Source organism: Chelon labrosus (assembly GCF_963514085.1).
Source record: "Chelon labrosus genome assembly, chromosome: 10".
NCBI lineage: Eukaryota > Metazoa > Chordata > Actinopteri > Mugiliformes > Mugilidae > Chelon > Chelon labrosus.
Genome location: NC_140360.1, coordinates 29019156 through 29032909, shown reverse-complemented (window position 1 = coordinate 29032909; position 13754 = coordinate 29019156). Strand labels below are relative to the sequence as shown.

At 40.2% G+C, this 13754-nt stretch overlaps 1 protein-coding gene across 1 annotated transcript in view; it reads left to right on the top strand.

Annotated features, from left to right (window-relative positions):
• ctnnbl1 (catenin, beta like 1) overlaps positions 1-12092 on the top strand; it is a 52712-nt gene extending 40620 nt beyond the window's left edge. The window contains exons 14-16 of the mRNA XM_084553405.1: positions 2133-2270; positions 3131-3203; positions 10955-12092. Of these exons, the coding sequence (XP_084409531.1) occupies positions 2133-2270; positions 3131-3203; positions 10955-11043 (300 nt within the window). The 3' untranslated portion in view covers positions 11044-12092. The remainder of the gene's footprint in view (positions 1-2132; positions 2271-3130; positions 3204-10954) is intronic.
• The last annotated feature ends 1662 nt before the right edge of the window (positions 12093-13754 follow it).

The following is a 13754-nucleotide window of genomic DNA, read 5'->3' as shown; positions in this document are numbered from 1 at the left end:
TCACATTGTCACAGTTGCACAGTTTTCTCTATGTGTGTTAGGTAAGCAGCAACCTCCAGTGCTGAAAAATGAAACCAAAAAATGCACTTTCTCCAATGGCCACTTTAGACTGGCTCCAAGAGCAAGTCAATACACATTAGGGGTTGCACGACTTTTTAAGTCGATGCTGACTAGTCGCCGATGACGTCACTAATAAAAACACAGTAGAAAATAATGCTTTGCAACAATGAAATCTATATTCTTGACCTGAATACATATTGTAGCGTCTCACACAAAGGAAGCTACGAAGGCTTTTCTGCAGGTAATTGAAGCTTGAACACGGACTGCTGTCAGCCCTAGCCCACACCTGCAGCATAAACACCGTCAGTCTGACGCTTCTAATATGCGGAACTTGTTCAGCAGACTCTCAGCTCTACCATAACTTCCATCTCTCACATGGTGCATTAACTGACATGAAGGCGAAAAAACACACGCTCTACAACCACAGTAACAACATCAACTAATAGACACAACAGAAATGAACATAAACACATGGGCTTATCAAACCAGTCTGTTACAATATGCAGAGAACAGACCGCTCATGCGCTACGTACTCTGCGCTGCAGATATGTATAACCTATATAAATCAACACCCTAAATAGCATTTGATAGTACTTCACAGCATGTTATAAGATGGGATAGTGTAGCCAGGTTGAAAAAATGCGGTATTTCTCTAAAGCCTTTTACATCTACTGCAGCTAAAGATCTTTGGCAATGAATTTCACCATCAAATTGTTGATGTGCACCCCACTTCTCTCTGTTACTGCGGGACGTTTAGTGAAGTTGTTTATTCACTCCTGTTGAGAGGATCTGGATCGTTTCTCATCCATTAGCGGATGCCTTTTCAGATGAGCGTGCTGTCTTCTCAGAGGCTTTCATGTTGTCGCATGATTAGAGACTAGTCGACATAATGCCTAAAGCGTGGCACAGGAGTGAAGTCGACTTGTTGGTGTCGACTCGACTTTCACCACATAATAGCTGACATTAAAAAAATCTGTTGTCCAACCCCTAATACACATACACGTACACATTAGCCTCCATGTGAAAATGTTCAGCATTACAGCAGAAATAAACATGTTAGCAACCTTAAAATATATATAGTTTTGGTCTTAATAGTTAATTTTTCCCGTTTTTGGAAGTTTTACATAACTCACTTGAATTGTATCAAGGCTTAAAAGTATGCGCAGGACATGGCTACTTTGAGTGACAGGTGAGTGCCTTTACAGGCATTAGCCTTTGAATTTTTGAATTTACTGGCATGGAGTGAAGCATCCCCAAGATGGCGATAGCCAGAGCCACCACATTGAACTTTAAACAGCTTTTATACAATCAAGGATGCTGGGCTATCCTATCCCAGACAGAAATATAACTTATGCAAATACATGAATGAATTCTAGATTGTTAACATGGTAGACTTATCTAGAATAATATGTCAGTGTTTCTATAGACTAGACTAGAGTGAGCATTCTGTTGGGAAATTTCATGTTTGACATGTTCCAAAACTCAAAAATGAGAGACAGCTGAGATACTAAGATAAAGAAAGGGTTTGTAACATTGATAAGAAAGGTCCTATCTAAATATGCTTATTCGTTTTAGTATCATTAAAAAACTGTTTAAGAGCCAAACCCTTCACACACTGTCTGAGTTTCTGTACTAGTCCAGTGGCTTACACTTCAGAGTCCCTTCTCCCCCTCAGGTTTGCTTCTTAATCTCTAATGATGATTAATGTGTGCTGTGCGCTTATTGGCAGCACCGTGTTATTGGCATACTGACAGGGCTGTTAAGATGGATAACTATGCAAGCGTGTGTATGTGTATGTGTGAGTGTGTGAGCACCAGCCGCAGAGCCCCTCACCCCATTTTTGCTGCTTTGCTGTGAAATCAATTGATTTGTGTGTCTGGTCAATGGAAAAAAATGGATTTGTGGAAAAGGCTGAAAAACGCCTAAATTAAACTTAGTCTCTGATTTTCTGTTTACTGAATTGTGTGACAAGAACAATAGAAATCTCCAAACAAGCAGCAAATGGGGATTTATTCACCACTTCATGCTTACAAATATGTTTTATAAATGTGTTTTACTTTCTGTGTATACAGGAGATGGTTCGTCGGGGGGAGATCCTGGACGACAGCATGGAGGATGAGTTTTACCTTCGTCGCCTGGACGCCGGACTATTTGTCCTTCAGTTGATCTGCTACATAATGGTGGAGATCAGCAACTCAGGGATCTCACAGGTACACACACACACTTACAGACTCGGCAAATGAGTTCCCGCTTCAATTAATTATAGTAAAGACATCTGATCAGACAAGCTATAAAAGTAGACAGGATTCAGATGTTTTTATGGGAACTGCAACCAAGTGGCTCATTCGTTTCACCATTAATCTGGCTTTAAATGAACCCAGTCAGTGGCAACACTGCGTTTGTTGTTTGAACAACACTTTTTAACTGCATTTTAAATAGCTGCAATCTAACTTTGCTGAACTTAGTCTTTGTTTGGAAAAATAGAAAATAGTGGGGCTCTTTACATACCTTTATAGTTACAATACTGTTTTGTTATTGACCATGTCTCATAGCTATTATGAGTAATATGGATGCTCTGAAACTGAAATATACTGATATCGGTAAAGTAATAATATTAGTATATTATATTACTTCATTATATTATAATGTTAGTGTGTTGAAAACACATTTTGTCCCATAAAACGAGCAACACACTAATAAAAACAATACATTATAGTAGGCACGGGCAATATTAAGTAGGCTATTAAAATGAATGGGGCATACTACAGTTATTGTACAAATTTTACAATTTTAAAAAACTGTCTTTTGACACATTTGTGAAAACAACATACAACTTTAAGCTGTCTGACATTTCAGACATGTAGACGTGCTGTCTGTTGCTGTAAGGCACTTTGTCATGACCACAGCGTTCTTGTTGATGTTGATTTGTGGAGTCATTAACTCCTGCACATTTACCTCTATGTTGGTCTCGTATTACAGAAAGCAGAATTGAAAGAACGAAAGAATAACATTTTAAGCAAACCCTTAATTTCAGCAGCATGTTCCTGATCCTTTTTTTCTCTCCATGTAGCTTCAGCAGAGGGTCCATCAAATTCTCAACCTGAGAGGAGGCTCTGTCAAAGTAGTGCGCCACATCATGAGAGGTGAGTAACAAAGAGGTCCCCTTTAGTAAATCCATCAGTCCATCCATCATTCTCTGCGGTAATCTGCTGTTATTGTGACACATCTTCTGAACAATAGATGATACCCTCCCTAAAGACCTAATGCACATATAGGAAGGAAAATAAATCAGTACTGTTTCTTACCAAATAAAAATAGTTACTTTAGGTATGGATTTTACCAAGGGGGTTTGTGCCATCAAACACACCACCAAATATAGCCCATGTTCCTAAATAAGTATTTTACTGCAGTCGTTCCATGTAAGTTAAAAGACTGATTGAAAGAACAATTGTTGCCCTTTAGTTATGATTTAACAAACCCAAGTGCTGTTGTGAGTGAAACTACAGGTTGATCTGGTTCTTGCCCAGAAGCACAAATCTCTTACCTCTGATTAAAAGATGGTAGAACTGTATTTTGGTGTATTTTGTAAAGGCAAAAGTAGTCCTGCTCCAACAGACCTACAATGTTTCAGATTATTTTCAGTGAAACATTTTATTGACTCATTTAGTAAAATCCTGTTTCTAGGGGCTTTTCACTCTGACATGGAAGCAACATTTCAAGGGGAGATGTTGGAATAATCACCGCTCTTTGGCTGTGGTTATTGTTTGATAGCAGGGCCATGCTTGATAGCAGGGTATAATATCTCACCTCCTTATTCTCTTGAACAGAGACCTAGGCAAACTGGGATGTCAGATCTCTCTTTGCTTATTCATATTAATGTATTGTTGCAGTAGCACCACAAACTTGTGACTAATTGGAACCTTACTGCCCAGAGTTGTGTAGGTAGTACTATTACAGTCCCAAGAATTACTAATTATAAAATACAGGTGGAGAAATTAAAATATGGAAGCTATAGATAAATACGGTGAAGTCCAACATGTAATATTACCAGACAGGAGTGTTTTTTGTTTTGTTTTGTTCATATTGTACAGGAAGTAAAAGCATGAATTCAAGCATGGATATATGCACTGTAATTTAATCAGACTGTCACTCCGAGAGGAACAGAGATCATCTGTGATACATGGCTTGTTGCCCTTGTCCAAAGATTTCCTGTCTTGCCATATTTGTTTTTTATTTGCTTTTGAAAGACCTAGCAGGTGTGTTATTTTCTTCCTGGTGCGACATCCATCCTTTCCTGTATCATTGTCGGATAAAGCTAGAGGACAAGGCTCTGTTCACACACCCTCTGGCTCTCTGTGGCATGTAGCACAGTAGATAGAGCCATCCGTCACACATGGCAGTGCCAGCAAGCGTGGCAGTCCTCCAGTCCTGTTTTTATGTGTGTGCATGTCTGTGTGTTTGCGTTTGTGCAGGAATCTGTTTCCTAAATGTTGCTGTGTGTCGCTTTTGTTTTCATCTGCATATTTGCATTGTCGTATGCCTTGTGCTTGTCCACAGTGCCGTTTTGCTTACTAACATGATTTTTTTTTTGTTTTGTTTGTGTGTGTGTGTATAGCATTTTTCATTAGCATGTCTACATATTTATTTGTACACACACACACACGTAACCTTGCTTGATTTTATGTGCATATTTTTTGCATATTAACATGCCATGCCAGAGAAAATCTATGCAGGTGATTACTTCTTCTGTCTTTCAGTTTGCAGATTGTATTCATGGCTGCCTGTGAATGTTGTGTGTCCTTGCATGATCTTGGCTTATTTTTTCTTTTGTCATAAACTGTGTTGTGTTTAGTGGCTGTGTGTTAGCATCTGCAATGGCGTCCATCCACTTAAATCTGTGTGTGTGAGGCGTGGATTGTGTGTCCTCACCCTTTCCATTAGGCAGCAATGTAGTGCCCTCTCCCATTTCAAGTGCCCCGTCGGGTCAATGTGAAACTGCAGGAAAAGGTTAAGCACATGCAGAGCATGTCACCAACTATGCCATCTTGACCTTAATGGCTTGAGCTCAACGAAAGAGAAGCAGCTCTGCAGGAAGGAAGGCATAGCGCTCTGGAAGGAAGAACACTGATTTCACTAATGTTAAGAAAGCCTGCTGTGGGGCTTTCAATTTTGGAACATTCTGTAGAATATGGCATAAGTGGCTAGAGAGAAGTTCATTGTCTGGCTTAGTCTAGACATGCAAAAATATGACTTAAGTTGGAAAAGTTGCTTTTACACTGTAGCTAAAGAGATCTTCGCATTATTTGATCACGGTGCCCTGCTGATGGGCAGAGACAGAAGTTCTGAAACAATGCAAATTGCAAAGATATCTCAAAAACATGACAGTTTCCTTAATCTTTCAGAGAAATACTTCCAGATCTACTTGATAACTGTGGATACATTTGAAAACACTGGGGCTATAGAGCCAACAAGGGCTGCAACGAAGCATCATCATTACCAGAGAGGCAGCTTACATGAATATAGCGACATGCATGTAATACATTGACACAGTATTTATGCTCATCTGGGCTCTCACTGTAGCATGTTGAAAACAGTAAAAATGAAAGGACCTCCCACAGAAGCACAAACAATATGCAAGAGCACCTCCACAGGGAAGGTCATCAGCTTCAGTATTTAGACTGTAATTTTGGTTTTGTCGGTCAGTTTCTTGTCAACAACTCAACAAAGACTTCTTAGAGCGGATGCCACGAGCTTGTATGGAAATGTTGCTTTCCAGCACTTCTGCAAGCTGTTTGTTGTTGCGTATATAGACCTATAGAACTAAACAACATAGATTTGCATCAACATTGCAACCTCAATAAAGCTGCATTTCCAATTAATATCAACGCATGCCATTGAAGCTAAAACATACTCAAACCTCAGGAAGTATGTTGTTTACAATATTCTGCCATTAATTAGCCTATTATAAATGTAGAACTAAATAAATAGGAAATATGTAAATGAAGAATCCATTGATAATAGATTTCATGTTAAAATAAATTATTAGGAAATGTGTGAATAAAAGTTTTATAGTAGAAGTCAGGTTCTATTTAATGGAAAGTTAAGCATAATCCTCTACTTCGACACTAATCATCACATTAGTAAAAACATACACACAAACATTGTAGTGTAATGGTTGTCCTTTGTACAGCTGGAACAGAGCAGCTTGGATATTGGCATTCCTGCATCAACTGTAGTCTCACTGAAAGTCCTACAGTGTGTCCATACCCTTGACTGCAGCTGCAGAGACTGCTCCTGGAAATGATTCTCCTTGTATTCATGGCAGATCAGTCCCAGTCACTGACCTGAGTAATGGTGATGCTCAATGCTGTATTGTCCTCTGTCGTGTTGCCGTGGTGACAGAAGGAAAGGGTACCAGCATGCCAAAGAAAAGGTTCTGCAGAGAGTTGAGGAGTCACAGAATCTCTGACCTTTCTGTCTATGTGGCTGACTGCAACGCCATTTATAGACACGGGGACATTCTGGTATACACACAGTCACAGCGGCAGGCTGGCTGTAGAAGAAGCTGTAGATTTTCATGATTTTATTGAGTCGCTCTCTCTGCATCCCCTCACCTGCTTCTCTCAGTCAGCTGCAAAATTCTGCCCTCTTTTAGGTCAGTAACGTCCTGTACCTCTGCAGATCTAATTCTAATCCCTGGTGCTTCCATTCAAGGCTGTTATCTCTGCAGCATGCTCCAGACCTACACTCCCATATCTTTACACAGTGATCTAGCCTTACACTTTCATAACCAGCTCCGTGGTCTGTCATAACCGACCTCCTCAGAATACCCAATGATGGAATGACCTCTGTACAGACTGCTGTCACACTGTGGGTCTTTTGACCTAACCTAATATGTTGCATCTCAAGAAACAGTTCACGTACTCTGTTTGTCTGCTTTCCTTCCAACTCTGCTTATCTGATGTTGCTCCAGACAAAATACATATCTGTAGGATTTTATTTTTTCTTCTTTTTATTCCTTTGAATCACATAGTCTCTGCTAAAGTGAAACCATATAAAATCTGATCCTTTCTTCAGTGTATTATACAAATTCCACTTTGTTTTGTCCACCTCATCCTGCTATTCTGCTGCACCCCAACTCTGTTCCTTATGAGCAAAGAGCAATGGACAAAACACTGAGCTAGCAGCATGTCAGTTTTAGTTGACCCCCACTTAGTCCACAAAGACCGGGAAATTGGGCGGTAGCGGTCCACAAAGCATTTGCTACAGTGCTGTGCAGTAGCGATGTGATTTTGCTGATGATGAAAACTTCTTGAATAATAAACCTTTAACATTATGCCAATATGTGCTGTAATTAGACTGGACTCTAAATCACACTGGTGCATCACACTGGTGCTGCACATTCACCTCGCCAGAAAGGTGGCCTCACTGGCCAGGGTGTTTGAACCGCTACAGAGGTTTCTTTCAGAGAAGAAGTTACCACTGGCAACGCACCACAGGGAGTAGATGGCAAGACTTTTCTGACATCTTCAGCTTTCGCTGTGAACTATTTAAAATTGATCAAGTGCCGGCATTCAAAGCCCAACTGCAAGTGGGCAGGAGCATATTTGACAGAATCCCAACTTTACCTAGAATGTTAGGATAGACTGAGGCTGGACTGTCCTTTCCCCAGCTGGTACGCCAGCTATACCACCAGAATTTGAATCGCACGTGACCCAAAAAATACAAAGGAATGGATCTGTGTCAGTGCAGACAAAAGACCAACTCCTTGAGCTTGCAAATAATGTTAGCTTAAAACGTTTGTTTGCCAAACTGCATTGTGGATCAAAGTCATCGCTGAATATCCTGAGACAGCCACAAAAGCACTAGAATATGTTGCTTCCATTTCCAATGTCACATCTCTGAGAAGCAGGATTGTCTGTAGTGAAAGCAAAACAAAAGCTACAAGACTGAATAGACTGAATGATGGGAGCACACTTTGAGCATGGTTGTCTCCCATCAGCATCTAATAATAATAATAATAATAATACATTTAATTTATAAGCACCTTTCAAGACACACAAGGACACTTTACAAAACACAAGGACACAAAACAAGACAGAGCAGAAAAAAAAAATAAAAAATGGAACAGTGCAGTCACAGGGAGTAAGCTTTCTGGAACAGGTGGGTTTTGAGTCTGGATTTGAAGATAGGGAAAGAGTCGATGTTTCGGATGTCCGGTGGGAGTGAGTTCCAGAGTTGGTACTGAGGCGGGCTGAGGGCACAGAGAGGTGGATAGAGGAGGAGGATCTGAGGGAGCGGGAGGGGGTGACAATGTGGAGGAGATCAGAGAGATAAGGAGGGGCGAGGTTATGTATGGCCTTGAAGGTGTGGACTTGAAAGTTTAGTGTTTTTGGACCAGAATCTCCAAAATTTGGATCAACTATCTTGTGAAAAATAAGATCTCTCAAAACCTGCGATTATGTGATCAGACTTCGTGTTACAGGGTACTGGCATTAAAGCATGCCTACTCTGAATCCTCTCCAAGAATATAGCTTGTTTTCATTTTGAGCCCTGGTTGGCTGAAATGTTGGCTCAGTGATTTAAGCCTGATGTAAGCTGAATACCAGAAGGATAGTTCTCGTGTATTAAACCGCATTAAGTAGTTGTGCTATCATTTTTATTACTAATCAGCAATCAAGACTGTGTTCATCAAAAACAACCCTCCAGGGGATCCAGTGATCTGATGAAGGCCAGTTATGACATTATTACCTAAAACTGTCAGTAAACCTCAACCAAAACTTCCCGCTTCAACTCTGACGCGCCATATTTACAACGCTCCTTGCCCCATCAGACTTCACTTTAGTCAGTGCTCCAGGCCAATTACAATGTTATGATGCCATTGAAATGACGGCACGATCAGCTGCAAAAATAAAAGCCTAGTTGAAATGGAACAGAATTACTATAGCAAATAGTTGTTCTTGTTCCCCCAGCACTCAGAAAGACAAATAGTATTCTTTCACCATGTCTCCAAGGCCCCCCCCAGTCCCATTACATCTATCACTATCCTTTATGCACAATCTAAAACCACAAAAACAAAATCTTCTGTGTCTTTGACAGCATTGCCTCATCTTCTTAAACTCTGTGGGCTCTTGTCAGGAAATCCCTCTTCATTCTCATGTCTCTGCAGTGTCTCCCAGAGAAAAATTCTTTAACATTTCTGTCTCGACATCCCCGGGTTTAATGTGTAATCCCTGCCTCGGAGGCTGAGAGAGCGAGTGGATGCCTGGAGTCCACTGGGGCTGCGGCAGCTGCAACTTTCTCTTTCTGCACATTAGACTCACAAATCGACCGTCTGACAGTCTCAAAGGCCTAGTGTGGGAGGCAGACACACAAAATGAAGAAAAGTCTCACAATGAAGCACTGCACAATGCAACTGTTTCTGTTACCGTGGGTGGATTTCAGTGCAGTCGCTGTTGTGGGACATCTCATTACATGACAGTATTTTTTCAGAGGACAGATCTTGTAATGTGAATTCTTGTTGCAAAATTGATGGACAGACTAGAAGCAGTCACAATAAGCGGGAAAAGATGCTCAATACTGACAGTTTTCGAATGCACTCTCTCAGCTTTTTTCTTTAAAAACACAAAGAATGGCTTAATTTCGCTCTAAACCAGTACGGGTTCACTCTCCCTTGAAGTTGCAGCCTCTCCTGACAGCTTCTTTCTTATTATTGAATCTTATAAATGAAGGAACGTTCCAACCAAGGAGCTGGCTGGGGATTTTAATGTTCAGTTCCTCATGTTTGCTATGCTTGAATGTTGGGCGGTTAATTAGACAAAACATGCACAAAACCCCACAAAAGAAAAAATAGAAAAATAAAGACAAGGATATTTTTTATAACCTTTATTTAACCAGATAAAAAACCCATTGAGATCAAGACCTCTTTCACAAGGGTGACCTGGCCAAGAAAGGCAGCAGCACATGTCATGGTAATCAGGACAGACAAACAACAATAACAAACAACCAGTAAAAGATGAAACATGAAAATATAAAAAATTTAAGATGCGAGAAATAAAGTGCAGAGGTTGTAGGTACAGTAAAAGTTAAGAACATAGGCACTGTTCGAACGATTTCCATTGAAGTTTTTTTAAAATAGAGCGGAAAGCTTCCAGTGAAACAAGTTCTGACATTTTCAGTTCAGATTGGAGGGCATTTCAAGCAGAGGGGGCAGAGAAGCTGAATGCTTTTTTACCCATTTCAGTTCGAACACGAGGAACAGTAAGATGCAGAATGTCATTTGATCTCAGGGCATAACGGCTTCTAGTTCTCTGAAGAAAAGTGCATAAATACATGGGAACCAAGCCAAGAAGCCAATATTTAAAGTAATTGAGTAAGCAGATGTATGACAATAATTAATTGTTTGCAGTATTTTAATAAAATAAAATGAATTACCTATTTGTAGTTGTGATGTCCACTTTGCATGAGGGGTAAACATAGGCAGCCAAATTTATAGACAGTGCAAAGTGAGTGGGAGGAATGAAAGCTCCTGACAGCTTAATTTAGCCTGAATAAGGGAGTCGTGAATCTTTTTTTATTCAACAGAATCTATATTTCTTGTGAATTTTCTAGATATTTAAAAGCAGCTCTGTCCACTTTTTACATCTGATTGTTTGTTGATCAAGTAACTGAGGCGTGTTCTTCTTCTGCACCCTGGACAAGCCTGTCAGGCAAATTCCTCAACCCTAGAGCGAATTATTTTCCTGCTCACATTTATCTTCCATTCAGTGCTGAAGGAGAATCGATCTTGTGAATTTCTGGCACCAAGGATGTTCTGTTTAACCTCAAAAGTCAAACAGGCACGCCTGTGCTGTCAAGCCGACTAATCCTCTGATTTTTCTTTTGTCTTTTGCAGAGTACGCAGAGAGCATCGGAGATGGGAAGAGCGACGAGTTCAAGGAGGCCGAGCGGAAGAGGATCATGGACCTTGTAGAAAACTTCTAGTCCGCTTTCTTTCCACACACATAAAGTCACTCTCGAACACCAAAACCAATCACAATATGGGACTGCTGGTTAAATACACAAAACTGTGTTTAAAAACTAGTCAGCTTAAAGCAATCCATCATTACAGACTTATTTTCATGGTTTCAGATTTTTTTATTACTGTTACCACTTTAACTTTGCCTGAATCTTTGACATTCAATGTGGGGGGAAAAGAAGAAATTCATCATATGAAAATAAATAATTCAAAGCTTTGATTAATCTGATGTTTTTGTTCAAATACATCTGTATCAATCTGAGAATTGGTGAAAATCCGGTGAAGTCTCTGCTCTCAACATTGAAGAGGGCAGAAAATTGTAACTTGACTATAGCTCTCCTTTTTTTGCGCTGCTGTGGTGAACACAGCGGGATAATTGTAGACACACATTGCGCAGAGATCTGCAAACTAAATATCCCTCTCTCTCGGCTCCCCACACTTTGCAAGGTTTGTTTGTTTTGGATTTGGGTGTAAAATATTTTCTAATAAAACATTTGGTAATAAAATCCTGATTGCTTGTTTGGTTTGTTTGATTAATGTCATGGTTTAGGGAATGAGATTGGCTCAGGTTGCTGATCACCGTCTGTGCACATGAGCCTCCGCTTGGTTACTGTCTCACAGAAGCACAGATGGAGACAGCCAACCTGTATCTGCAGCTTCCCTCTTGGTGTGAGAATCCAAACAGTAAGACAGAGCTGCTGCTTCTTTATTTGTCTGCACCCACCCACAGATGGATCTCAGCAGCCTCCTGGAGCTCTCAGCCCACTGCTGTTTCTCTTTGTGACGCTCTTCACATCAGTGTGGTGGTGTATTAAGGTACAACTGTATACACAAACAATCCTACTGTGTTATATCCTCTGTTGTGTGCACCAGACTTCTCTATATCTCTGCTGTCTTTATGCCTCGGAATAAAAAAAACAAAACACAAAAAAACATTCTTAATTACTTGTGAATTTTAAGTGTGTAAGAGAAGTCAGATCAGTACAGAAAGGAAATGGCTGAGGCTTGTAGTGACCTACTTACAGTTTATCTACTATTTTTAGTCTGATACAAATCTTCATGCTGTTCTTATAACACGCAGTAGTGACAGACAAATTGTAGAATGTAATTGTGTTCTAAATATATATATTAGCTAATTGTTTTTTATCTGAGTACAACCAGCTTCATCATCACAATAAGACTTGCTCGCTGCTGTCATAAATAAGCGGCTACTGGTGCAGCACAGGAAAGGGCTCTTTGCTAAGACTGGAAATTATGATCTACAATTTATCCAGTCATCAACCACTTACCTTAGTAGAGCTACTGTAAATGTAATTAATTAGAGCTTAACCGCTTTTTTTGTGGTAGTTTCTGTACCTGTGGAAAGAAAGATTCAATTCAATTTTCAATTCAGTTTTATTTATATAGCGTCAATAACAATACAAATCGTCTCAAGATGCTTTACAAAAACCCGGCCCGGTTTTATTACCTGATTAGTTGGCTGAATATCTGTTTAGTTGTTTCGCTGTAGCCAGTCTTAGTTTAAATGTACACTGATCAGCCACAACATAAAAACCACTGACAGGTGAAGTAAATAACATTGTCCATCTTGTGACAATTCAGTGTTCTGCTGGGAAACTTTTGGACCTGGCATTCATGTGGATGTTACTTAGACATGTAGCACCCACCTAGACCAGACCAGACACCCCCACCCCATAGCAATGACACTCCTTGATGGCAGCAGCCATCCCCAGCAGGATGCAGCCTGACACAGACACACACACAAAACAACTCTGGCCTCCAAATTCACTAGATCCCAAACTATTCAAGTATCTGTGGGATGATCCACAGGACACCCTCAGAAGGCCCATGTCCATTCTCTGATGAGTCACAACTGTTTTGGAGGCACAAGGAAGACCTAAACAATATTAGCAAGGTGGTCATAATGTTATACTTGATCAGTGTAAGTATCAATACAGAAACTCAGTACAGTACATGTAATTAGATTTGGGTATGTGCTAATACCAAGTACTTAATATTACAGTCATCAGTTTGTTTGGATTACAGGAGCTCACTTTTCTGGTTAATTCCTCATACAGAACCAGAACAGCATCTTTTCCATGAGGGTCCTCTGGTGGGCAGTCAGATTGTCTGGGAACTCCTAAAACATTCTCAGAGCATTCTTCTGTTCGATGAAATACTGTAACTTACTTTCTTTCTACGCACTACTTATTTATGACTTGTGTGCACAGCACTTGCTTGAGTCTTATTATTGGCTGTTTGAGCCGTACTTGCCTCAACAAATCTTCTCTAAGCCACAATACTCATTAACAGCTAGCTAACCTTTCCATACCACTGCCCACCTTTCTTCTTTTTCTGTTGAGTTTATTAGCAATGATAAACGGCCTTGTTTGTGGTGCATGTGTGTTTGCTTCTCTACCTATTGGTACTCCAAGCACAATCACAGTGACACGTCTACCCATTCGCTCACACAAGCACACACATATTCACAATAACTCAGGTTCAGTGTCTTGCTCAGGGACAACGCTGGCTTGCTAACATTGGTTACATGTTGTAACTCCACTTTCTGTGTGTATACGTGTATTATATGGCTATAAAATAGTATGAGGTAAGGTTGTAGTACATAGGCATTCTCTGATGAATCACAACTGTTTTGAAGGCACAAAGGAGACCTACA